The sequence below is a fragment of the Wyeomyia smithii genome, chromosome 2 (genome assembly GCF_029784165.1).
Source record: "Wyeomyia smithii strain HCP4-BCI-WySm-NY-G18 chromosome 2, ASM2978416v1, whole genome shotgun sequence".
In the NCBI taxonomy this organism is placed as follows: domain Eukaryota; kingdom Metazoa; phylum Arthropoda; class Insecta; order Diptera; family Culicidae; genus Wyeomyia; species Wyeomyia smithii.
This window is the reverse complement of record NC_073695.1, coordinates 149,685,568-149,711,739: the sequence shown is the minus strand read 5'-3', so window position 1 is coordinate 149,711,739 and position 26,172 is coordinate 149,685,568. Positions and strand designations below refer to the sequence as shown.

Here is a 26,172-nt window from a genome sequence, read left to right as displayed (position 1 = left end):
CTGCCACATGGTCTTTAAACCAGATTCCCAGGTTTATTTTGATTTGTCCAATATAAACCTTGTTGCAGTGGCAACAAGCAACGATAGTTGCAAACTTTCTTCAACACAAGCTAGTGAGGTACGCCAAATTTTTTCAAATGTTGCCAAAACGATTCCACGCAGTAAAAATTCATCTGTTACAAAGGTCATTAAAAAGTTTTCTACTTAAAAGCAGACAAGGGAAATAAAACTGTCATCATGGACAAAACTGACTATGATGAACAGATGACCCAAAAAATAGATAACGGTCCATATTTTAAACTACGAACTAATCCACTTGCTGAGATAGTAAAACGAGTTGAGAACACAACTAAAGACTGCAAACCCACTTTAGGCGATACATTACAACATCTTCGAGTTTCAAATCCAGTTCTTCCAAGAATAAAAGGCCTACCAAAAATCCATAAACCAGGAAACGAAATGAGGAAAATTATTTCAGCTGTAGGGGTTCCAGCACAAAATATAGCAAAGTGGTTAGTAAAAGAGTTTCAAGAGGTTAAGAGTACGGAAGTTTTCGTTGAAAATTTGAAATCTTCGGGTAACGTTGAAGCGGATGAGATAATGGTCTCGTTTGACGTGACGGCTTTGTTTCCGAGTGTTCCAGTGAATGAAACCTTGAATCTTCTTGAGGATTGGCTAATTCCCCAATATACTGATAGCACTTGGAAAAAAACGTGAGTCTCATGAAACTAACCCGCCTTTGTATGAACGAAAATTATTTTACTTTTTGATATAAATTTTACAAACAAACAAAAGGAGCTCTAATGGAAAAGCCTCTTTCTCCCTTCCTATGTGAGCTATTCATGACAAACATAGAAAACAAATTAGAAACCAATAACCTTTTACCAATCCAGTGGTGGAGATATGTGGATGATATTTTTGCATTTCTCCTAGGAAGGTATAGCAATTACTTGCAAAACCGAAAGTATAAAAGTATTAAAGTGCTCCAAAGGGTCAAATGGCATATATCACTCGGCTCAGCTCGACGAGTTGAGCATTTTCAGTATGTGTGTGTGTGTGTGTGTGTGTGTGTGTGTGTGTGTGTGTGTGTATGTGTATGTGCAGATTTTTATTCTCACTCACTTTTCTCAGAGATGGCTGGACCGATTTTCATGAAATTGATTGCAAAATAAAGCTCTTATTGTCCCATAAGACCCTATCTAATTTTATTGTAATCAGATTTTTAGTTTAGAGGTTATGTATCAAAATGTAAAAATCATCATCTCGAAAACTGCACTGCCGATTTGAACAAAATTGGTTTGAAATGAACGTGCTACCTGAGATACCTTTGAGTTTTAAATTTTATAAAGATTGAACTTGTGGTTTAAAAGTTATGAAAAGAAACGTGTTCTGAAGGCTGAATAATCTCACTCACGTTTCTCAGAGATGGCTGAACCGATTTTCATAAAATCAGTGTCAAATGGAAGGTCAAGTTGCCCCATAAGACACTATTGATTTGTTTTGCAAGCAGACTATTACTTTGCCTGTTTTGTTTAAAAATGTGAAATTCAGCTATGAAAAGGAACATATTCCGAAGACTACTTGAACTCACTCACTTTTCTCAGAGATGGCAGACCCGATTTCCACAAAATCAGTGTCAATTATTAATTCTAGCTGGCTCATAACACCCTATTGAATTTTACTGTAATCTGACTGTAACTTCGTCTGTAATGAACCGAAATGTGAAAATCACGAAACTTCATTATCTTAGAAACTACACAACCGATTTGATCAATATTATTATCAGATGAGCGGGTTAGTTAAGGGTAAACTGATTAAATATGATTGAACACTTGGTTTCAAAGTTTGGCTGCCCTATACGTTCCCATTTCATTTGATTATAAGCGAACTTGAGCAACCGGTACGAATCAAATTGTTAATAAAACAACGAATGTCTATTATCTCAAAGATTACATGATTTATTTGAACATAACTAGTGTCATACGGATGAGTCATCTCTCAAACTTACAAAAAACAAACTTCATAACAATTTGATATATGGCTCAAAAGTTATGAAAAGAAAAGAATTTCAAAGACTATTTGAAACTATACATGTTTTGATCGATATATGTGGCCTCAACATAATTCAAATGTGGTATCGTATTATTTGAACTTTCCAAATTCATTGATTTCTTGCGATGTGTTTAAAGGCTGGATATGATCTAAGTGAAATAACAAATCGTTTGAAATGATTGGTTTTATCGAAATGACAACATCCTCGACTTTTGGCTTTTGTAAATCACTTTTATTGTGAATATATTCATATTGGGTGATATTCGGCCATTTTCAGCAGATTTTCTGGCATCAATCTGACACCGGAAATAACCATATTGGGAGGTATTCAGTGATTTTGGTTGTTTTCCAGAAACTAAAAGTGGTCGTCCTTAAATTCAAAATGGTGTCCAGGGTCCATGTTTGGTTTCTATGCATCATCTCGATTACGGAATTTTCGCCTGTTTCCTAGAAGTTGCCATTTAGCAATTCAAAATGATGCCTGAGGTCAATTGTTAGCTCATTGCATCATTCTGATTCCATCGATACTCATATTGGATGATATTTGGTTATTTTAGGCTGTTTTCACAAATCGGAAATTGCCATCTTGGATTTCAAAATGGTATTTAAGATAATTTCTGGCCTCTGAGCGTCATTCTGGTTGAAGAAACACCCATATTGGGTGTTATGCGATCATTTTCGGCTGTTTCCCAGGAACCGGAAGTCACCAACCTAGAATCTAAAATGGGGTCTGTGGTCGATTTCAGCTGCTGTGTATCATTCTAGATCCGGATATACTCATGTTAGACGGAAAGCGGCCATTTTTGGCTGTTTTCCAGAAATAAGAAGTTGCCATCCTACAATTCATGATAGTGTCTGAGGTAAATTTTTAGCTTCTTGCAATATTCTGGCTCCGGAGATACTCATTTTGGATGGTATTTGGTCACTTCCTGTCATCTGGGCGTAATTCTGGTTCCGAAAACATTCATATTGAATGGTATTTAGTCATTTCCAGCTGTTTTCCAGACACTGGAAGTCACCATCTTAAAATCCAAGATTGTGCCTGTGATCAATTTCCAGCTTCTGTGCAGCTTTCTGGTTCCAGAGATACTCATGTTTGATGGGAATCGTCCATGTCAGGCTGTTTTCTAGAAACCGGAAGTTGCCATCTTACAATTCAAAATGTTGTCTGAAGTCGATTTGTAGCTCCAGTCCATCATTACGAATCTGGAAATACCCATTGTTCAATTCTGCGACTTCTCGTCAGGAATTCAATTTCTTACTTTGGCGGACTGTATTTAAATGATTAAATTTGTTCAATTTTAGGGGGCAAAAACACGACTGGTCAAGCTGACGATTTATTCTGTAATGATCTGTACATTTGATTTCGATCTCGAATGAACTGGCAATATGCAAATTGGCTTTCGGCTCTCGCGTGTGATCGGAGAGCATTGAGATTTTAATTACAAGTACTCGGGTGACTGAACAATAGAGAATTGAGCTACTTTTATCGTTTCTTATAGCATGCATAAACTAACAGTGGGCTGAGCAAAATAGTTCTGAAGAATTAAGCGTCGGCGCGTTCATACCGGCCGCCTTGAAAGGCAAATTTCAACCTTAACATTAACAATCAATTACTTGTACATTATTAACAGTTATAAACAACTTAATTAATGCAACGAGCTAATGTATCGCTTATTAACTGGTTACTAAAACTGGAACTCAAAACATCATATCCTGGGCTGGATCGGCGAAGCAATCTTCAGTGGAACTGCATCCTGTGAGTCCTGGCGCTGGTTGTATCCTGGCACTGGGTGCATCCTGGCGCTGCCTTCCATCGGGTACAAATCTACGAATCAAATGAGAGGGATTTTGTACAAGTAATGAACAATTATAAAACGACTTCCCTGGGACGCGGAGGCCGTCCGCCTCCGCTGGCGCCTAACACGCCGTTGGTGAATTGCAGTCTGCAACTAGACCTTTCTCTTAATGGTGCTTTTCACCGTTGGGAGGTGGGAGGAATGAACGAACCTCTTAGTTGATCTCGGACTTCAGATAGGTGGTTGATCCTTGTGGTAATTTTGACGTTTCTGTTAATGGAACAAAAGTGTTTGACTTCATGTAGAGGGTGCACATGCGAGACATATAACTTTGCGTGGAGGTTCCTCAACCTCCACAATATACTTGACGCTTTATACAAAATAATGACAGGAACTGAGCTGAGCTGGATACACATGCATGGCAGTAAGTTGATATTAACTTAAAGCAACAGTTCTCCGGATTCCGGGAACCACAGCGAGCTGGAGAAATTAACTGACCACGGATGCCTATAAGCCGCGGCAGCGCCCTTGGGTGCGACAAGACAGTGGTTCTTGTGGGTTGATACTATTGGTCTACATTGTCTGCTATCGGAAGAATGCACACTTTGGTGATTCCTCGAACGTAAATTACATATTTAGTACGCACTTTCACCACGCGTATTTTGCTATCCTGTCCAGTGTGAACTTCAATGACCCTTCCCATACGCCATTACAATGGAAGGACCATAGTGCCAACAAACAAATTGTTTCGTTGCCTGGTCAATTTTGTGCGAGAACTTAACTCTTATAAATCCTCTTCAAATCCTCTAGAGACGGTTCTGGGATTGCCGTAAGCAGTCGGTGTACCAGGAAATGGCCAGGTGTTAATATTTCTAAGTCATTGGGGTCGCTGGAAAGCGGAGTAAACGGCCTGGAATTGAGACAAGCTTCGATCTGGGCCGTTAGCGTGCACATTTCTTCGTAAGTGATTACAGTATTTCCCAAGGTTCTCCTAAGATGGCCCTTGATAGCCTTCACAGCGGCCTCCTAGAAGCCACCGAAGTTCGGCGTTTTTGGGGGAATAAATTTGAACTGTATATTGTCCATCGCGGCTTTTTGTGAAACTGTTCGAGCAAAATTCTAATTGTTAAACGGCATTCTTAATTCATCTAGCTCACGACGTGCGCCAACGAAATTGGTTGCATTGTCACACATTATAATTTCAGGGCGACCCCGACGGGAGACAAATCGTTTCAGTGCAGCAATGAACGATTGCTGGTTGGTGGTTAGATCTGCGACAACTTCTAGGTGAATAGCCTTCATGACAAGGCATACAAATACCGCAATAGAGCACTTAATCGGTTTTCCCTTTTGGTAGGGTAACGAGTTTGGAATGGTCCACAATAATCGACACCTGCTCTTTGAAAGGGAGGAGCAGGAGTGACACGCTCTATGGGTAGATCTCCCATCAGCTGCTCGTGAGATTTAGGTTTTGATGAATAACTTTGCGCACCATACTACGTGCCGAAAGTGGCCAATATCGTTCACGAATGCTGGAAAGAACGAGTTGGGGTCCTGCATGAAGAAGTTTTCGATGGTGGTATGCCACAAGAATAGTAGTCAACGGGTGGCAGGACGCCAATATAATAGGATGCATTCGACTATCAGCTATTCGAGCATTTTTAAGCCGTCCGCCTACCAGGAGTAATCCGTCAACTAGACGAGGGGCTAGTGACTTAAGTCTTGACGATGTCTTCACTTCACCAATTCATTGGATTTCGTCTATATCCTCTACAAAACATTCTCGTTGAGCCAACGAGATCAGTGCGGAGAGTGCCTCTTCTTTTTCTTGACATGTCAGAAACCCTAGTCTGCGACCTTGCTTGTGTGTGCAGTTGAATTTAAACCTTAACAACAGTGCAGCAATTCGGAAAGTGTCCGTAAACGATGATCTTGAATCAAAAATCGGACTAGGCGGAATAATTTGACTGAGCATTGATAGGTTGTTCTTTCTTCCAAGAGAGTAGGGTCTACGCCGTTGACATGGATTTGTGCTGTTCTTGGCCAGTACTCCTTACCCAGATGTAGCCATGATGGCCCTTGCCACCAGATTTGATGATCTGTTAATTGATCCGGAGTCATTCCACGTGACAAGACATCGGCAGGATTCTCTGATCCTGAAATATGGTTACAAATTCCATTTCGTGTGATATGTTGGATTTCTGACACTCGGTTAGCGACAAATATGTTCCAACGGGGGGAGAAGAGAGCCAACATTTTGTGATCATCGAGTCCGTCCAAAAATACGGTTGGGCGGTGATATTTATTCCTTGGACAACCTTTTCAAACAAGTGACTGCAAACTTGTGCGGAGGTTAACTGCAAACGGGGAATGGTGGTTTTTTTCCTTTTCTTCGTGACGTCATCGAGAGGAGCAACTCGCGATGTCGATGTCAACAGCAAAACTCGAACACTATCGTCAACTGATGTGCAGCGAAGGTAAAAACATGCGCAATATGCCTTTCCAGACGCATCGCAAAAGCCATGGAGTTCTGCGGATACAGTGTCACTACCAAAACCTATCCATCTAGGAACCTTGATACGAGTGAGGTCTGAAATGATCTCTCGGTATTCTAGCCACCAGGATCGAAGCTCTCCAGTAATAGTTTCATTCCAAGAAAACTTTGATTTCTAAAGATCCTGAAGAAATACTTTAGCTCGGACGATAACGGGCCCAACTAAACCGAGTGGGTCAAACAGTTCCGCACAATCAGACAATATAATTCTTTTGTTGATCTCTGTAGCAGAACTCCACACAGGAACAGAAAATTTGAAGATATCCGATCGCGGCTCCTAGTGTTTTTACTTCTGAGGATTCGATATCCATAGTCATGCGCTCGTCTCCTAAGTGTTGAGGTATTTGGTCTAGTATTTCTCGTGAATTGGAGCTCCATTTGCGTAGAGTGAACCCAGCAGAACTCAGCAGCGTTATCAGTTCCGCACAAATCTTTTGACCATCAGCGATACTGTCGACACTTTTCAAAAGATCATTGACATAAAAATTATCGAGAATCGTTTCTGATACAGTGGGGTTATTTGATGCCAAATCTTCCACCAATCGCTTTAGGCAACGAGTAGCCAAATATGGTGCAGGGGACGTACCATATGTCACTGTCAGTAGTTCATACGTCCGAACAGTTTTTGAAGGATCATCTCTCCATACAATTCGTTGTAAGTGGTGGGTTTCCAAATTCATTGATTCCTTGCGATGTGTTTAAAGACTGGATACGATCTAAGTCAAATAACAAATCGTTTGAAATGATTGGTTTTATCGAAATGACAACATCCTCGACTTTTGGCTTCTGTACATCACCTTAATTCTGAATATATTCTTATTCAGGAGATTTTCTGGCATCAATCTGACACCGGAAATACCCATATTGGGAGGTATTCAGTGAATTTGGTTGTTTTCCAGAAACTAAAAGTGGTCGTCTTTAAATTCAAAATGGTGTCCAGGGTCCATGTATTGGATGATATTTGGTTATTTTAGGCTGTTTTCACAAACCGGAAATTGCCATCTTGGATTACAAAATGGTATTTAAGATAATTTCTGGCCTCTGAGCGTCATTCTGGTTGAAGAAACACCCATATTAGGTGTTATTCGATCATTTTCGGCTGTTTGCAAGGCACTGGAAGTCACCATCTTGAAATTAAAGATTGTGTCTGTGGTCAATTTCCAGCTTCTGTGCAGCTTTCTGGTTCCAGAGATACTCATGTTTGATGGGAATCGTCCATGTCAGGCTGTTTTCTAGAAGCCGGAAGTTGCCATCTTACAATTCAAAATGTTGTCTGAAGTCGATTTGTGGCTCCAGTGCATCACTACGATTCCAGAAATACCCATTGTTCAATTCTGGGACTTTCTCGTCAGAAATTTGATTTCTTACTTCAGCGGACTGTATTTAAATGATTAAATTTGTACAATTTTAGGGGGCAAAAAACACGACTGGTCAAGCTGACGATTTATTTTGTAATGATCTGTACATTTGATTTCGATCTCGAATGAACTGGCAATATGCAAATTGGCTTCCGGCTCTCGCGTGTGATCGGAGAGCATTGAGATTTAAATTACAAGTACTCGGGTGACTGAACAATAGAGAATTGAGCTACTTTTATCGTTTCTTATAGCATGCATTAATTAACAGTGCACAGTGGGGCGACTCCATACAAAGGCTGGCCAAGCAAAAAAAGTGTCGATAAATGCGACAACAACTTGGTATATGCATAATTTTGGGGCGCTGAATACGAATTTGGCATCCATTTTTGTTTGGGGCCGTCCATAAAGCACGAAATCCAATTTTTAATATTTTTTGGCACTTTTTTTTTATTTTTATAGAGTTATATGATCTTTGACCACAGGTGGTGCCACCGGGCGTCCTCCTCATTGAAAAAAAAAAACGTGAATTATGGACGACCCCTCGAACTAAACAAATTTTTCCTAAATATATATATTTTTTTAAATAGACTAAAACAACAAGTAATACAAACTAATTACAAATTGAAAAATTCATCATCATCTTCCGCTGTGATCGCTTAAAACTTGTGTTGAATTGTTTCCAGAAAATTTGAAGTTCATGATAAGTTTCAACAGGAAAAATGTCTTTCGCTGCAATTTTCATTTTTTCTAGTGATTTTCGATTTTCATTGTTACATATATATATGTTATCTTCCTAATCCGGTTTCTATGGTTGAAAGAGGACATTTAAATACATGTATAACACCATGAATTGACAACTTACTAGACATTGAATTAGGTGGTGCTGCTGAAGTTGAAGGCTCAATAATAAAATTCAACGAATTTATGAATTTGAAAACCAAGACACTGGAATGACACAACGTTCTAAATGAATACGAAAAGATGCAAGGGCGACGACTATTTTTTGTTTTTTTCTCATAAAGCAAAATGTGTGCTTTACTTTTGTATGAAAACGAGTGCGAAGTAAAAGCAATCTTCAAACGGACTATTGTTCAAGGATTTTGATGGTATGAATTTGCTGCTAGTATTTGATACTTCAATCAGTTTAGCGAACTTCATGATCATAAATTGAAAAGGGCTGAATGTTTTTAATATTGTTTTAAGTTTGCAGCAAGTGATAAAGTTTGACATAAATAAAATTTCATAAAGCTTTGTTTACTGTTTTCTTGTTTAACACTTATTTCATAACTTCTCATTGATAAATTTTGTGATTTTCGTAAAATTTATATTTTATCCATACGGATTGAGTACGATACCATAAATATTCATTAATGGGGTATCATGGTTATGATTATCCCTCTAGTGCCCAATGCCGCCATTTGGCGGGCTTCAGTCACAACTCTAAAAAGCTTCAACAAATACTTAAAGAGTGTTTATAACGATTCATAGTGATTTTACCGAGGCTCGCCTAGAAATTAACTTGGGCACTAGAGGGTTAAAATTAATCCTGGATGAAATTTCAACTTCAAAAATAAAAACTAAAAAAATCTGCTATCGTTTTTTTTCACTAAAGTGACAATTTGCGCAGTTTTGCGCAACAGCGGACAGTATGCATTTGAAAGCTTACGTTTTTACATAAATTTTGAATGTAGTCACAACCGTGGCAAACTGCGGCAACTAAACTTTTAAGCTAAAAAATCCAAGCTATCATTGAAGCTACAGAACGTTTCAAAGTAATGTACTTTTTTTTCAAAAACAAAGACAAAAAGCCACGACCGCAAGGTTGAAGTAGAATACTTTTACACAGCTCTACTTACGGCTGTCCTACCCAGCTGGTCTCGAGGTACGATGCTGGCCTAACAAGCCAGTCGTCGTAGGTTCGAGTCTTGTCTCGGGAGAGACTGTTAGTGTCAGTAGGATCGTAGCGCTAGCCCCGCAATTGTCCTGTACACTTAACGGTTGGCTGCGAAGCCTGTGTATAGTAAACAGAAGGTCAAGTTCCGAATAGGAATGTAGCACCAAGGCTCTGCTTTGCTTACTTACGGCTGTACATTAACCTACGGCCGGGCGAATCGGCTCACACCGCTTTTCGCGTTTAGCCTGGCAGAGGCCTAATGCGCACGGCCAACACAATAGAAAGGTGTTTTCACATTGAAAATTAGACACGGCTTTACTGGAGTAAGTGTTGGCAAATGCATCTACCGCTAGTACCGCCGCTATCGTACGAAAGCGAGTCGTTTCATGTGGGGAATAATATCAACAACGGAAAATGACGCGCGTCTAAGCACACCCGAACTGTTTCGCCGTGCCGCTTCCATTTACTTCCTTATAACATCCGCCTCACGGAAGTACCGGCTACACCTACCGCTGAGGCTGTACCATACTGCTACTGGTACCCAAAACTATTAACTCTTCAAAATAAGTGTTTTATTTGTCCTCAAAAGAACAATTGTTCAATTCCATATAGGATAAAGTGCAATCGCATCTCTGTAATATTACCAACAGTAATATTCTTCTGAACAAAATGATCCAACTTTTCCATTAGAGGAAGTGCCGGCTGATGTACGGCAAAAATCTCGCCCGATCGCTCGCGTTGGCGTTCGTTCTTAAGCAGAGGCCTGAGGCGTGGTGACCAACCACAGGGCAAGTGATTTGTTTAACTTGAAGGCAGCCACAGGCGCAACCCGGACGGTCCATCCAGCTCACCTTCCGACTAATGAATGTAGCTAGTTTTCCCAGAAACACTTTTTTATAGCCGAAGGGCGCTACGAAATAGGCCCCGCCTTTCAGTTGAGTTGTTCCATTCCCTAATGTTCTTCAGACAAATTATTCGACAATTCGCATATGATTTTTGAATCTAGCGAATAAACATCGATGGTGCTCTCACACACGCAACGGTTTTAACCCGTATCTTATTGCGGCTTGTAACATCAAGCGATTTCGTTTGCTCGCTGTTGCGTGTTGCATCATGTTGCAACTTGGCAGCTGGGAGACGAAGAAATTCTGTTAATGCTGATTGACTGAATCGACTTCATATTAGCTCTGCATAGTCGAACTAACTGTCTTTGTGAATGCGTTCTAACAGGGCAGTTTATTATTCAAAGTCGGTTATGCTGATCGCAACCTTTGAGCTGCCCTAACAGTGGGGGAATTAAGATACACGAACAACATGCACTGTGGAAGCTATTTCACATTCAGTAGATTCGACGGGTGCGACAGATTTAAATTGCTAGGATCCAACACAGAATGCTTGCTTGCGATGTCAAAAAATTATTAACTTTCAGTGACTTGTTTATTTGCCTTGAAAAAGGCATTTTTAATTCCAAAATTGGATTTCCTGATGGCAATCTTCTTGTTGCCCCAACAGTGGGGGAATAATGGCAGTCTGGCGACACACATGGAGAAGAACCGCGCTGCTTCTGAGACGTGGTGACCAACCACAGGGCAAGTGTTTAATTTGAAGGCAGCCACAGGCGCAACCCGCTGCTATGGCCTGGTCTGTTACTTCTGATTGCCGATATTTGCTGCTACTGCTGTCAACGTTGTGGACGGTCCATCCAGCTCACCTTCCGACTACTGAATGTAGCTAGTTTTCCCAGAAATACTCTTTCATAGCCGAAGGGTGCTACGTAATAGGCCACGCCTTTCAGTTCAGTTTTACCATTTTTTAATGTTCTTGAGACGAATGATTCACAATTCGCATTTGATTTTTGTATCCAGCGAATAAACACCGATGGTGCTCTCACACGCGCAACGGTTTTAACCCGTATCTTATTGCGGTTTGTAACATCAAGCGATTCCGTTTGCTCGCTGTTGCGTGTTGCATCCAGCGAAGGAAAAAAATCACCTCTAGCGATTAATGAATACATATAAAACAAGCCTAGGATGCGTTGACATCGTCGTCAGTATGCGAAAAACAAAGTATCGGTGCTGGTGCACTCTTTTTGCTTTCCTCTTTACGATATATCTCTATTCATTAGTGTACACCACAACACGTGGTTCTCAATGTGCACAACTCGGTATATGAAGTTATTCGTCTCTGTTACAGAGAGCGATCAGAACTTGTTATATCCTTATTCTTTTGACTCATGAATATGATTTTTTGTCAGAAAAAGAAAGAAAATGACAGTGTATGCTCTCCTACTCTCGCTTAAACTCAACCACTGCCAAAGTAGTTCCTTCCCCCACACATTCCCTCTCACCGCACCACACCCCTGCTGCTGTTCAGGCGACATAATTTTCTCCGGTTGCTATCCTTTCTTCCCGTAACTACCGGCCTATGGAGAGACAAACGCAACGATCGAATCGCTTCTCAGAGCTGATGTAGTCTTGTCATGTGTTTGTTTTCTCCCAGTAACCTATGCACCCTATCATCATTTCATTATGGGTTGAGAGGATTCGAATTTAGTCCCGGCCTGTACCCTTCGTGAAGTGCACGTATGATGAATAAACGACGATTGCATCATATTCGTTTCGTTTCCATCACTGGTTGCATCATGTTGCAATTTGGCAGCTGGGAGACGACGAAATTCTGTTAATGTTGATTGATTGAATCGACTTCATATTAGCTCTGCAAAGTCGAACTAACTGTCTTTGTGAATGCGGTCTAACAGGGCAGTTTGTTATTCAAAGTCGGTCATGCTGATCGCAGCCTTTGCGCTGCCCCTACAGTGGGGGTTTACTAAATAAAGTAAAAGTCAAAATTAGACAACTACAACAGAATTTGATTGTATCCCGCACAGAATGTCTGCTCGTGTTGATGCCAGAAAATTATTAACCTTCAATTATTTGTTGATTTGCCTTGAAAGAAGCATTTTGCGGTTCAAAATCGGTTGCTGATTACAACCTTTGAGCTGCCCTAACATTAGGGGGAATTAAGATACACGGACAACATGCACTGTGGAAGCTATTTCACATTCAGTAAATTAGACGGGTGCGACAAATTTAAATTGCTAGGATCCAACACAGAATCTTGTTTGCGTTGTCAAAAATTATTAACTTTCAATGACTTGTTTATATGCTTTGAAAAAGGCATTTTGATTTCCAAAATTGGATTTCATGATGGCAATCTTCATGCTGCCCCAACACGGGGGGAATAATGGCAGTCTGGCGATACACACTGAGAAAAACCGCGCTGCTTCTGAGACGTGGTGACCAACCACAGGGCTAGTGCTGCTGCTAAGGAAGGACGACTGCTGTTGTCGCTGTCTAGAACTATTATGAGCGGCTTCGGCTGAAACAGGCTCTTATATAGGCCAAATAGCATGTTTTCAATTGCAAGGTATATGATTCTGTCGACCGTGCTTGGGAAGCAATCATATAACGACCAATCAGTGGTCGTATTTTTCGTTTTGACAAGGCTTGACTATTTTCAATAGTACAATAGTGTGAATAATAAAATTACAATTATCTTATTTTGGGAAGAATTTTAGAAGATTTTCCAATCGATTGCTGCAAGAACGAAGGAAATCCATCGGATACCAACCGATTTATTAGCATTTGAAATTGGACATATTTTTCACTTTTTTCGGTTTAAGATTTATATATCACATCCCTATGTAGCCGAACTTCCTGAGAGAAGTATTCTACTTCAAAACGTCAGTTCGTCGAGCTTTGAAAAGTCATAAAAAATTCAGATTTCATGATATTGCGCCCAAATTTTGGATTTAGACACTTGAAAGTTATAGCAATAAAGGAAAAATATTATGAAACAGCTAACGAAAAAAAAGTTTTTTTGGCTGATGGCCAGCGCTTCCCCACTGTGCAGTGGGCTGAGCAAAATAGTTCTGAAGAATTAAGCGTCGGCGCGTTCATACCGGCCGCCTTGAAAGGCAAAATCAACCTTGACATTAACAATCAATTACTTGTACATTATTAACAATTATAAACAACTTAATTAATGCAACGAGCTAATGTATCGCTTATTAACTGGTTACTAAAACTGGAACTCAAAACAACATATCCTGGGCTGGATCGGTGAAGCAATCCTGAGTAGAACTGCATCCTGTGAGTCCTGGCTCTGGTTATATCCTGGCACTGGGTGCATCCTGGTGCTAGTAGCCGGTCAGCTTCATGATTTCTCTTCGGTTTCGTTGGTAGCCTTTGCCAAGGCCTTACATCGGGTACAAATCTACGAATCAAATAAGAGGGATTTTTTTACAACTTATGAACAATTATTAAACAACCTCCCTGGGACGCGGAGGCCGTCCGCCTCCGCTGGCGCCTAACACGCCGTTGGTGAATTGCAGTCTGCAACTAGACCTCTCTCTTAATGGTGCTTTTCCCCGTTGGGTGGTGGGAGGAATGGATGAACCTCTTAATTGATCTCGGACTTCAGATAAGTGGTTGATCCTTGTGGTAATTTTGACGTTTCTGTTAATGGAACAAAAGTGTTTGACTTCACGTAGAGGGTGCACATGCGAGACACATAACTTTGCGTGGAGGTTCCTCAACCTCCACAATATACTTGACGCTTTATACAAAATAATGACAGGAACTGAGCTGAGCTGGATACACATGCATGGCAGTAAGTTGATATTAACTCGAAGCAACATTTCTCGGGATTCCGGGAACCACAGCGAGCTGGAAGAATTAACTGACCGTGGATGCCCATAAGCCGCGTCAGCGCCCTTGGCTGCGACAAGGTTGATACTATTGGTCTACATTGTCTGCTATCGGAAGAATGAGAGTGCTTCGTAGCCGCAAGGTTACAGAGTCCGCTTTGATAAGCGAGTGGCCGTGGGTTCGAATCTTAGTAGAATCAGGCCATTTGGTTGTCAAAGGACTTTAACATGGGTTCATTCTCAGGCTCTCTACTACATACCCTTCCTTCAAGCTGAATTCTATAGTACCCTTGCTGACTTTCATCCTTACAAAAAAGTCCCTCTTATAATAAAACTGTTCTGAGTAACGTATAATAGTTCTCTTCAGGGAATTGTAATTATGACACGGTCTTGGCTGGAGGAACGAGGTTTCGATACGACTCCTTCCTCTTGACAAAAAAATATAAGTCCTACTTTTAATAAACCTGACCAGAGGTGTAGCATTGAGTGCCTCTTCAGGGAGTTGTGATTGTGACGCGGTGTTGGTAGGAGGAACGAGGTTCGATAAGACTCCTTCCTTTTGACAAAATAAGTCCTTATTATAATAAAACTGATTTCAGAAATATTTACCCTCTACAGGGAATTGTAATTGGCGATATTGGCACGGAACGAGGTTTCGATAAGACTCCTTCCTCTTGACATGATAAGTCCCTCTTAGAATAAACCTGGCCAGAGAGGAACGTTAGGTGTAGCCTCAGTTCAGGGAATTGTAATTTGGCGATATTGGTAGGATAGAAAAGAGGCTCGGTATAGTAGAGCAATAAGCTTGAAATGTAAGGGTAAACTCTCACACACAAGCACGGATATAAATAAAAAAAAGCGTATCATTCACTTCAATAGTGATACTGCCAATAATATGAAGTGCGGAGTACAGAAAACACCTGGGCAATATCACAATAGATCAAAATGTCTCTGATCGCAGTGATGAGTCCACACAGAGAAAAAAAATCGGAAGAATGCACACTTTGGTGATTCCTCGAACGTAAATTACATATTTAGTACGCACTTTCACCACGCGTATTTTGCCATCCTGTCCAGTGTGAACTTCAATGGCCCTTCCCATACGCCATTCCAATGGAGGGACCATAGTGCCAACAAACAAATTGTTTCGTTGCCTGGTCCATTTTGTGCGAGAATTTAACTCTGATAAATATTGCGTCGACCAGCCCCGCCAGATGTGCTGCAGGTAATTCTGCACCCGCTGCCATCTCGATAATCTTGTGTCCTTTAAATCCTCTAGAGACGGTTCTGGGATTGCCGTAAGCAGTCGGTGTACCAGGAAATGGCCAGGTGTTAATATTTCTAAGTCATTGAGGTCGCTGGAAAGCGGAGTTAACGGCCTGGAATTGAGACAAGCTTCGATCTGGGCCGTTAGCGTGCACATTTCTTTATTGATTACAGTATTTCCCAAGGTTCTCTTAAGATGGCCCTTGATGGCCTTCACAGTGACCTCCCAGAGGCCACCAAAGTTCGGCGTTTTTGGGGGAATAAATTCGAACTGTATATTGTCCATCGACTTCTTGTGAAACTGTTCGAGCAAAATTCTGATTGTTAAACGGCATTCTTAATTCATCTAGCTCACGACGTGCGCCAACGAAATTGGTTGCATTGTCACACATTATAATTCCAGAGCGACCCCGACGGGAGACTTATCATTTATTTATTTATTTATTTCGTCAATCATAGTAGACTACATCTTAAAAACTATTGCTAACATCACAAATATAGTTATGTAATCCTAGTGTTCAATATTTTTCTAAGAGCATTTCGTGACATCGTTAAATCAATAACTTCACAATATTTATTGTAAAGACTCATCATACTATTAACTGGCCCGGCCATGGCATATTCTGTTCTATAAGAATTTAATACGAAAATTTTTCGCGTTCTTAATGAGCGTGTATTTTTTTTTTCTTCACATAACATTTATTTGACACGGCACAAATACAATTTAATGTTTAACGGCGCCAATTATATCTGATGACTTAAAAACTAAACCAAATTTTTTATCCTCGCTGCCGACTACGAGCTGAAATTAAGTCTAGCTTAAAACTAGCATGGGATTTCCAATCAGTGTTTTGTTGTTCAATGGTCGTCTGATAATCGTCGAATGGCATGTATGGATTCGTTCTGCTGAGCCACGATGTCGTGAGTTGGGACAGAGGCTCGTAGTCCTTGGGTCCTGGTTCTATTGTGCGGGGTCTGGTTGCTGGTTTTGTGCTTAAGGTTCAAACGTGTTCTTGTCGTTTTGTTGGGTGTAGACGGAGGGGAACGGGACTAGACTGGGGCGTGGATGGATTTCAGGAAAACGTATATAAGGGACATGTAGGATAGGTCACGGCTCGCCAAGACATCACGAACAGGAACAGCCGGCTGTCTACCCTCGGCCTGCAGGGAAGCTATTAATTTAGACCTGGCGTCACGGTGTACAGGGCATGACCAAACCACATGCTCTATGTCGTGATAACCTTCACCACAGGCACAGATACCACTTTCCCCGAGCCCAACACGACGGAGGAGCGCGTCAAATCTATAGTGATTGGACATAAGCCGGGACATCACGCAAATGAAATCCCGACCTACATCCAACCCCTTGAACCACGGGTTCGTCGATACTTTGGGGATTATGGAATGTAACCACCTTCCCAATTCCCCTCTGGTCCAAGCATTTTGCCAACTGATGATCGTATTCTGACGTACAAGTGCGAAAAATTCATTAAAGGCAATTGGTCTTTCATAAATATCACCGTTTGTTGCGCCCACCTTAGCCAAAGAGTCCGCTTTCTCATTACCCGGTATCGAGCAGTGAGAAGGGACCCACGCTAAGGTAATCTGAGTAGATTTTTCGGATAAAGCACTCAGATGTTCCCGTATTTTCCCCAGGAAATACGGAGAGTGCTTAACATCTTTCATCGATCGGAGAGCCTCAATGGAACTGAGACTGTCCGTAAAGATGAAATAATGGTCCGTGGGCATTTTTTCGATAATCCCTAGGGTGTACTGAATTGCAGCTAATTCTGCGACGTAAACAGAAGCAGGATTATCGAGCTTATGGGAGACGGTTAAATTGTTATTGAAGATACCGAAGCCAGTGGACCCATCAAGAAGTGATCCGTCAGTGTAGTACATATTGTCGCAGTTGATGTTTCGATATTTATTGGAAAAAATTTTAGGGATCTGCTGCACGCGTAAATGATCCGGGATTCCACGAGTTTCTTCTATCATGGATGTATCGAAAAACACAGTAGAATCAGAAGTATTTGATAAGTCGACACGATTTGGAATATTCGAAGAAGGGTTAATATTTTGGGACATGTGATTGAAATACAATGTCATAAAACGGGTTTGAGAATGAAGTTCGATTAACCTTTCAAAATTTTCAATCACGGGACGGTTCAAGACCTCACATTTGATTAGAATACGAGAAGACAGGCTCCAGAAGCGGTTTTTCAATGGTAGTACTCCAGCTAAAACCTCCAAACTCATCGTATGGGTCGACTGCATGCAACCTAAGGCGATACGCAAACAACGATATTGTATTCGCTCCAGTTTGATCAAATGTGTGTTTGCTGCGGAGCGGAAGCAGAAACACCCGTATTCAATAACAGACAATATCGTTGTTTGGTAAAGCCTTATAAGGTCTCCTGGATGGGCTCCCCACCATTGTCCGGTTATTGTACGAAGAAAATTCACTCTTTGTTGACATTTTTTCATCAGATACCTCACGTGACAACCCCAGGTGCCTTTAGAGTCGAACCAGACACCAAGATATTTGTGTACCAAAACCTGAGAAATCGTTTTACCCATTAATTGTGTTTGAAGCTGAGCAGGTTCATGCTTCCTAGAAAAAACTACTATCTCAGTCTTCTACGGAGAGAATTCGATACCTAGCTGTAAAGCCCAAGCAGACAAATTGTCCAAGGTATCTTGCAATGGTCCTTGCAAATCGGCAGCTTTGGCTCCTGTAACAGAGATTACACTGTCGTCTGCAAGTTGTCTTATCGTGCATGAATTTGCCAGACATTCGTCGATGTCATTTACATAAAAGTTGTAAAGAAGGGGGCTTAAACATGAGCCCTGGGGAAGACCCATGTAGCTAATGCGAAAAGTTGCCAAATCGCCATGCGTAAAATGCATGTGCTTTTCGGACAACAAATTGTGCAAAAAATTGTTCAAAATTGGAGAAAATCCTTGTCGGTGAAGTTTACCCGAAAGAATGTCAATAGAAACGGAATCAAAAGCCCCCTTAATGTCCAAGAACGCAGACGCCATTTGTTCTTTACGAGCATACGCCAGCTGAATATCTGTTGAAAGCAACGCAAGACAATCATTCGTCCCTTTGGCACGGCGGAAGCCAAATTGAGTTTCTGATAGTAGACCATTTGATTCGACCCAGTGGTCTAAACGACGGAGTATCATTTTTTCCATCAATTTCCGGATACAGGATAGCATTGCAATCGGCCTATAAGAGTTGTGATTAGAAGCTGGTTTCCCTGGTTTTTGGATGGCGATCACTTGCCTCCAATCCTGCGGTACAATGTTTTGCTCCAGGAACTTATTGAACAAGTTCAACAAGCGCCTCTTGGCATTGCCGGGTAGATTCTTCAACAAGTTGAATTTGATTCTATCTAATCCAGGCGCGTTATTGTTACAGGACAGGAGGGCAACTGAAAATTCTGCCATCGTAAAAGGTGATTCTATCGCGTCGTGGCCCGGAGACGCATCGCGAACAATATTTTGCTCAGGAACAGAGTCCGGACATACTTTCCTGGCAAAATCAAATATCCACCTACTTGAAGACTCCTCGCTTTCGTTGACCGTTACGCGATTCCGCATTCTTCGGGCTGTGTTCCAAAGAGTGCTCATCGATGTCTCCCTCGACGTCTCGTTCACGAACCGACGCCAATATCCACGTTTCTTTGCTTTAGCCAAGCTTTTAAGCTTGGTATCAAGCTCCGAATACCGTAAATAGTCGCCAGGTATACCTCCCGTCTGGTAGGCCTTAAACGCGTCGGATCTTTGCGTGTAGACATCGGAGCACTCTTGGTCCCACCACGGAGTGGGAGGCCGTTCTTTGATCGTTACGCCGGGATATTTCTTCGTTTGGGCTTGCAACGCGGCGTCGAGAATCAAGCCCGCGAGGAGGTTGTATTCTTCAAGTGGTGAATGATGTTGAATCGACTCGACCGCTTTTGAAATCATTTCCTCGTATAACTTCCAATCGACATTTCGTGTGAGGTCATACGGAATGTCAATTGGTCGCATGCGAGTTGACCCGTTAGTAATTGAAATAAGAATAGGCAGATGGTCGCTACCGTGAGGATCGAGGATTACCTTCCATGTGCAATCCAACCGTAGCGACGTCGAACATAAGGATAGATCCAAAGCGCTTGGGCGCGCTGGAGGTTTCGGGATACGTGTCATTTCACCGTTGTTTAAAATAGTCATGTCGAAGTCATCGCAAAGGTTATAGATTAAAGAGGAGCGGTTATCATTGTATGGGGAACCCCAAGCCACGCCATGAGAGTTGAAGTCTCCCAAAATCAAACGTGGCGAGGGAAGAAGTTCTATTAAATCAAAGAGCAGCCGTTGCCCAACCTGTGCTCTGGGGGGAATATATATTGAGGCAATACAAAGCTCTTTACCTTGTATTGTCATTTGACATGCGACAACTTCGATGCCTGGAATCGAGGGGAGGTTAATACGATAGAAAGAATAGCACTTTTTAATCCCTAAAAGTACTCCTCCATATGGGGTGTCTCGATCAAGGCGAATAATATTAAAATCATGGAAGTTGAGATCAATATTTGAAGTAAGCCAAGTTTCACAAAGGGAAAATGCATCGCATTTGTTTTTATTTATCAAAACTTTAAACGAATCAATTTTTGGTAAAATACTTCTACAATTCCACTGTAAGACAGAGATAGAATCCTTCATATACGCAGTTGAATTAGGCATCGAAGGATACAATCGCTGCAAGGAGAGGCCATTGGGCAGTCAACTGCTTCAAAAATGACCTAACTGTTGGGAGGAATGCTGTAAGAAAAATTTTAATTGGATCGGGTACATTGAAAGTTTCAAAAATCCAGTCCACAATGTCAGAAAATTTCACTAATCCAGAGTTTGTTTCATCAACTGGGAGTGTAAAAGGAGCAACTGGGGTTTTAGATGTTCCTGGCAGTGCTGGGAACTCCTTCTGGGACTTTAAATTTGCCAGCCCAGGAGGAGTTTGCTTCGGTTTTTCCGCAGCACTGTTTGGTTTGTTTGTAACTTTCATTTCACTTTGAGAAATCTTAGGACCTTTTCTGGGAAGTTTAGGAGAGGAAATATTTTTCCTCTTTCTAGACTCCCCAGGATTGGCGTAAGATGCTCCCGCTGGTGAATCGTCAGAATCGGTTTCATCAGAGGACAACAGATCGAAGGGGTTCGAAGTAACGGGAGAAGTGGTAACGGTCTTCTTCAGCATGTCAGCGTAGGAACGCTTTGAACGCTCTTTGAGAGACCGTTTTATTTTATCCCTGCGCTGCATGTACACCGCACATGTCGAGAGCTCATGCAGATTTTCTCCGCAGTGAATACACTTTTCAGCGTTAACACTGCAAGAATCTTCCGCATGAGACTCCCCACACTTGCCACAACGTGCCTTATTGCAGCAGTAGGCGGCTGTATGGCCTAACTGCTTGCAATTCAGGCAGTTCATGACGCGGGGCACGTAGAGCCTCACAGGGAGACGAACCCGGTGGATCGAGACGTGGCTTGGTAGTGCAGACCCGGCGAACGTAACTCGAAACGAGTCTGACGGAGTGTATACTGTTTTGCCACCGATGATCGATGCTGACCGCAATTGCTTGCAGTCGAGCACCTTTACTTCGGGACACGTTTTGTTCTTAAAGCACCCTTTGGCACTTTGCAGTATACACTCGACGGACAGACTCGAATCGGTTATGACACCGTCGATCTCCACGTCTCGTGCGGGTATGTAAACGCGATACTCGCGTGTGAAGAGCTCAGAGCAAGCTATATCGTTGGCCTCTTTCAGGTTACCGACCACGACACGGAGCTTGTTAGGCCGGACCTTGGAAATTTCGGTCACGCCCTTGTACTCCTTCGTCAGGTCTTTAGAAATCTGCAAGAGGTTCAACTTTTTCGATTTCGGTCCTGCCTTTGGCCGAAAATAAACAGTATAGCTGCCCTGGGCTCCGTCTGGGTAAAGCCTGGGGCGAGGGGGGACTGAAGAATGAACAGGGGAGGGGGTAACAGAAGGGTCAGGGTCAGAGGGGTTCGGGGATGGTGGCGCGGGAGGCGAGGGATCTACATCCATTGCGCTAAGTCTAGCGCACTAGCGCTGACAAGAACACGTACCTTTTTATTTCTCCCTTCCAGTAAGGTTGGTTGTCCGATCGTTCGAAGTAGCAGCCGTTACAGCCAGCAGCACCAATACAGCAGCACCAAACAGCCACCAGCAGCGAGCCAGGTGTGAGATCACTCCACACAGCGATACAACTCGCTGACACTGATGGCTTCTTCTTTTTCCTCGTTTGTGTCTCGTCCACTGCTGTAGCACAATCCAGCCAGCAGCCAAATCGGCTTACGCACCAGCTGGCAGTCACGATGCGAAACAGTTGCACAAAGGCACGACCTTGAACCCGGATTTATTTCACTTGACCAGGCAAACAATGCCAACACTTGTTCACACGTCTTTTGTTTTATACTCTATCGGACCGATCACCAAACACGTCCAGTACTGATGCGTGTTCGGCACAGAATGATAATGAGCGTGTAGGAGCATAAAAGTTGAGTTTTCCAAGCAGATTTTCCGAACTTATGCGTTGTGAAACTAAATCGTTGACAAGAGTTACCGAAGCAATTTCTCTTCTTTTTTCAAGCGTTTCTATATTAATAAGCATGCAACGCGATTCATAACAAGGGAGAGGAAATGAATTCCAACCTAGTTTTCTTAGTGCATATAACAAAAACTGTTTTTGTACGGATTCGATTCTATTGGAATGGACGTCTTGATAAGGCGACCAAACAACACTACAGTATTCTATAATAGATCTAACATATGTAACAAAGAGAGTTTTTATAGTGTACGGGTCTACGAAATGATAACTGAACCTTTTTATAAAACTTAGCATACTGTTGGCTCTATTGATGATCGTATTGTAGTGATCAATGAATGTTAACTTAGAATCCATAATTACTCCTAAATCTCTAATTTGATAACACCTTTCTACAACTTGATGTGCAAGAGTGCAACTGGCATGTTCAGGATTTCTTTTCCTTGTGTAGGATATAATATTACATTTTTTTACGTTGAGATCAAGAAGACTTTTTTTACACCAAATGTAGAAAATGTCAACCTCTTGTTGGAATTGTTGGATGTCTGATTTGTGTTTTATTTCCATGTACAGTTTCATGTCATCGGCATATATCAATACTTTGAGACGATTCAACACAAGGGTAACGTCATTTACAAATAGAATGAAGAGCAAAGGGCCTAAATGGGAGCCTTGTGGAACTCCAGATGTCACTTTTACTGGTACAGAAAGGTGTCCCTTAAACCTAACCGTTTGTGTCCTGTTCGTCAAATAAGATTCAATCCATTTAAGTAGGCCTGACTCAAATCCCAGTTTTTTTAATTTGAACATAAGCATGGAAATATCTACTCTGTCAAAAGCTTTACTAAAATCCGTGTATAGAGTTTCCACGAAGTTGCCTCTGTCCATAGACGCAAGAGAGAAATCAACAAATTCAAGTAAGTTGGTAGCCGTAGACCTCCCTTTGTAAAAACCATGTTGGTTACACGTTATGCGATTCTTTACCTGATTAAATATTTTTTGGTTTACGATAGCTTCAAAAAGTTTAGGAATACATGATATTATTGCAATGCCACGATAATTTTTGATGTCAGATCTCTTACCTGACTTGAAAATCGGTATAAGAAAAGATTTTTTCCAGACTGATGGAAACTGTCCGGACGTAAGGGATAAGTTGAAAAGCCAAAACAAGGGTTTTACGAAGGCAGGAGCAAGATTTTTCATGAGTGAGGGTGGAATTCCATCTGGACCTGGACCTTTTGAAGCGTCCAGTTCTTTGAGTGTTGCGAGGATTTCTTGAACAGTTATTTGCTTAATAGATACGTTATTTATTTGTTCATGCAAGTGCGAGAAATATTCAAAGTCCCTGACTTCGTCGCTATTTTTATAAACGGTTTGAAAAAAACTCGCAAACTTGTTGCAGATTTGCTTTGAGTCAGTACTGGCAAAGTCTTCATATTGCATGCGAGATGGGAAGTTATTAGACTTCATTTTATCGTTTGCAAATTTAAAAAACTGTTTTGGGTCTGATTTAATGTTATTTTCCACCCTTGTGTTGTGGTTCTCATACGCAATAGATATTTTAGTATTCAGTTCATCACAAATGTTCAAATATTTGTCCAAATTTCTTTGGTCTTTAAGTTTTTTGTGAGTTTTATGAGCTTTTTGTTTCCTATTCTTTAAATTTTTTATTTCTCTGGTGAACCAAATGGGATCTTTTGAGCTAACCGTTTTCTTTTTTGATTTTGGTACAGTTGAGTCTAAAACACTATACAGTGATGATAAAAAATTATCAACCGCTTTGTTCATATCTATTTCATTTTTTAGAAGTGATTGCCAGTCGATGTCAGTTAATTTACGATTGATTAGTTCAAAGTTTGCTTTAGTGAAGTCATATTTATATTCAGGCTGATGATCAGAGGGTCGTGATCTCTCGGTATCAATCATTAGCGAGTACTCAATTGCAGTATGAAATTTTTCATTTTTCCATAGGGGATATTCTGCTTTGTCAACACTAAAATCTTCCGTGCAATTGGTGAATAAAAAGTCTAAAAAAACAGTTTTGCTCATTCCGGATTGAGTTTACCTGATTTAATCCAAGTTGACTAAAACCGTCAAAAATAAATTGCAGAGTTTCGTTTTCTCCTACTACAGGAAGTAAAAGCGATTCATTATCATCGTTTACAATAAAATCAGCATCATTTTGATTGAAATCTCCATATATATGAATTTTTGAGTTAGTGTGGGACTCATCATTCACTAATTCTACCGTCCTTAAAAATTTTTCATATGATTGCTTTTTGGCAAAGTGGGGTGGAAAGTAAACAGATACGAAAATATGGATTTCACCCTTCAACAGAACTTTAACCCAGACATCTTCAAATTCGGGATGTTTCTGGGTTATGATTTGCTCAGAATCATGCTGAACCCCAACAGCTACAAGCACTCCTCCACCTGTGTGACGTCACACCCGCGCAGAAAATACCTTATGCTCCGTCACGAGCCTTATAATTAAAGTTTAATTTTGTTCCTAGGAGGGCATAGCCTTCTGCTATGCTTTAGTCAGGCGAAACATTTGGTTCCCTTGACAGAGGACCGCGAACGTCTCTGTCAACACTCTATGTATCAACAGATTATGCCACAGGTGGCAAAGAACTTCGCGCAGCCTTCTGCTGTGCTACAGGCAAACAAACTCGAATAAAATAAACAAGTTTTGTGTTATAAACAAAACAGAAGTCGCCGGTTCAACGGTGTTGATGCTCTCGCATGCGTTCTATCGTACATGCGGTACTAGATTATAGGTTAAGAGATTAGTAAGGTAAACAGAGAGTGGAGAAAGTCTCTCTCTCTGAGTTACCGGTAGGGTATATTTAAGTAGTGATGTACGAAAATAAAGTCAGTTAGTCCACCGTTATCTTGTGTATTAATTCCGCGCCAAAGGTGCGTACAGGGATATTTATTAGAAGAATTCCCTGGTAGGTTATAACCTACACATCCTGGTGACAGCGCGTGGTCTTTTCCGCGCCATTGAATCTTTTCTTTAGTCGGACGTATCTCAGAAGTCAGACGCGGTCGTAAACTCGGTCGTAGTAATCACGCTAAGGGAGCAAAAAGAAAAAGTAGTGGTTTAAATATCTGTGGTTCAGTGAAAAATGAAATAGTTTTTCGGAGTTTTAGTCCAAGTAGTGCTCGCGGAGGAAAAAGAGTGTGTTATTTAAAGAAAAAAAAAGGAAAAAAAAAAGAGAACTGAAGAAAAAGTACTTAACGATTTATCGAGGTCAGCAGCTTGGAAAGTAGTGCTGCTAGTGAAAGAGAAAAAAAAAAAAAAGAGAAACGAAAATCGAGAAAAGACGTTGACAAAAAGTGTTCTCTTTTCTCGCTTTTTGCATGGAAGTGAACTGAGTTGGTGGCAAACCCAAGCGAGTGACATTCGTATGCGGGGAAAAGGTGCTGTGTTTTGCTGCTGAAGACGACTTGTAAAGTGCGATCGTTTTTTTTTTTCATGTAAGTGTCAGTTTCGACGTTGGCAGATATTCGATATAGTGAATTGTCGTACTAAGAAGGTGCCGAAGTTACGTAGTGGAAATTGAAGTCAACAACGATGACCGGCCCTGTGTCAAGGATACTCGGGTGAGTGAGTCATTTCCTTTTTTATTATGCGGCATATTGCAAAAACAGAATAGGTGTTAGACGGTTATGACCATAAATGTCAAGATTAAAAGAGCTTAAGGATTATGTCTACCAGGAGTACCATAATCTGAGCAATAACATAAACAGGCCGAGAACGCGGGCGGCAGTCGCTAATAGAAGAAAATTATTAAGCGACGCCTTAAACGACTTTTCGGAAATTTTAAAAGAGTATGAAAATTCGAATTTAACGCCAGAACATTGGAATAGATTAACAGATCAGTACACACTCGTTCAATCGAAAGTGTGTCTGGCATTGAA

General features: G+C 41.2%; 1 protein-coding gene across 3 annotated transcripts; it reads right to left on the bottom strand.

The window, feature by feature from the left end:
• Positions 1-1,988: 1,988 nt before the first annotated feature.
• On the bottom strand, positions 1,989-18,261 carry LOC129723073 (uncharacterized). Of its 3 annotated transcripts, none has more exons than XM_055677033.1 (2): positions 3,935-18,261; positions 1,989-3,880 (listed from the first exon to the last, which is right to left on the bottom strand). In XM_055677033.1, the coding sequence occupies exon 1, from the start codon at positions 18,209-18,211 to the stop codon at positions 16,682-16,684; it is 1,530 nt and encodes a 509-aa protein (XP_055533008.1). In that variant the 5' UTR covers positions 18,212-18,261; the 3' UTR covers positions 1,989-3,880; positions 3,935-16,681. The 3 variants fall into 3 exon arrangements, with proteins under 3 accessions (XP_055533008.1, XP_055533007.1, XP_055533009.1); XM_055677032.1 differs by having other exon boundaries at positions 1,989-13,932; positions 13,988-18,261; XM_055677034.1 differs by having other exon boundaries at positions 1,989-14,174; positions 14,235-18,261.
• Between the last annotated feature and the right edge of the window lie 7,911 nt (positions 18,262-26,172).

Excerpts from the sequence above, each read along its gene's own strand:
- LOC129723073 (XM_055677033.1), bottom strand. The coding sequence starts at position 18,211 with ATGGGTAAAACGATTTCTCAGGTTTTGGTACACAAATATCTTGGTGTC.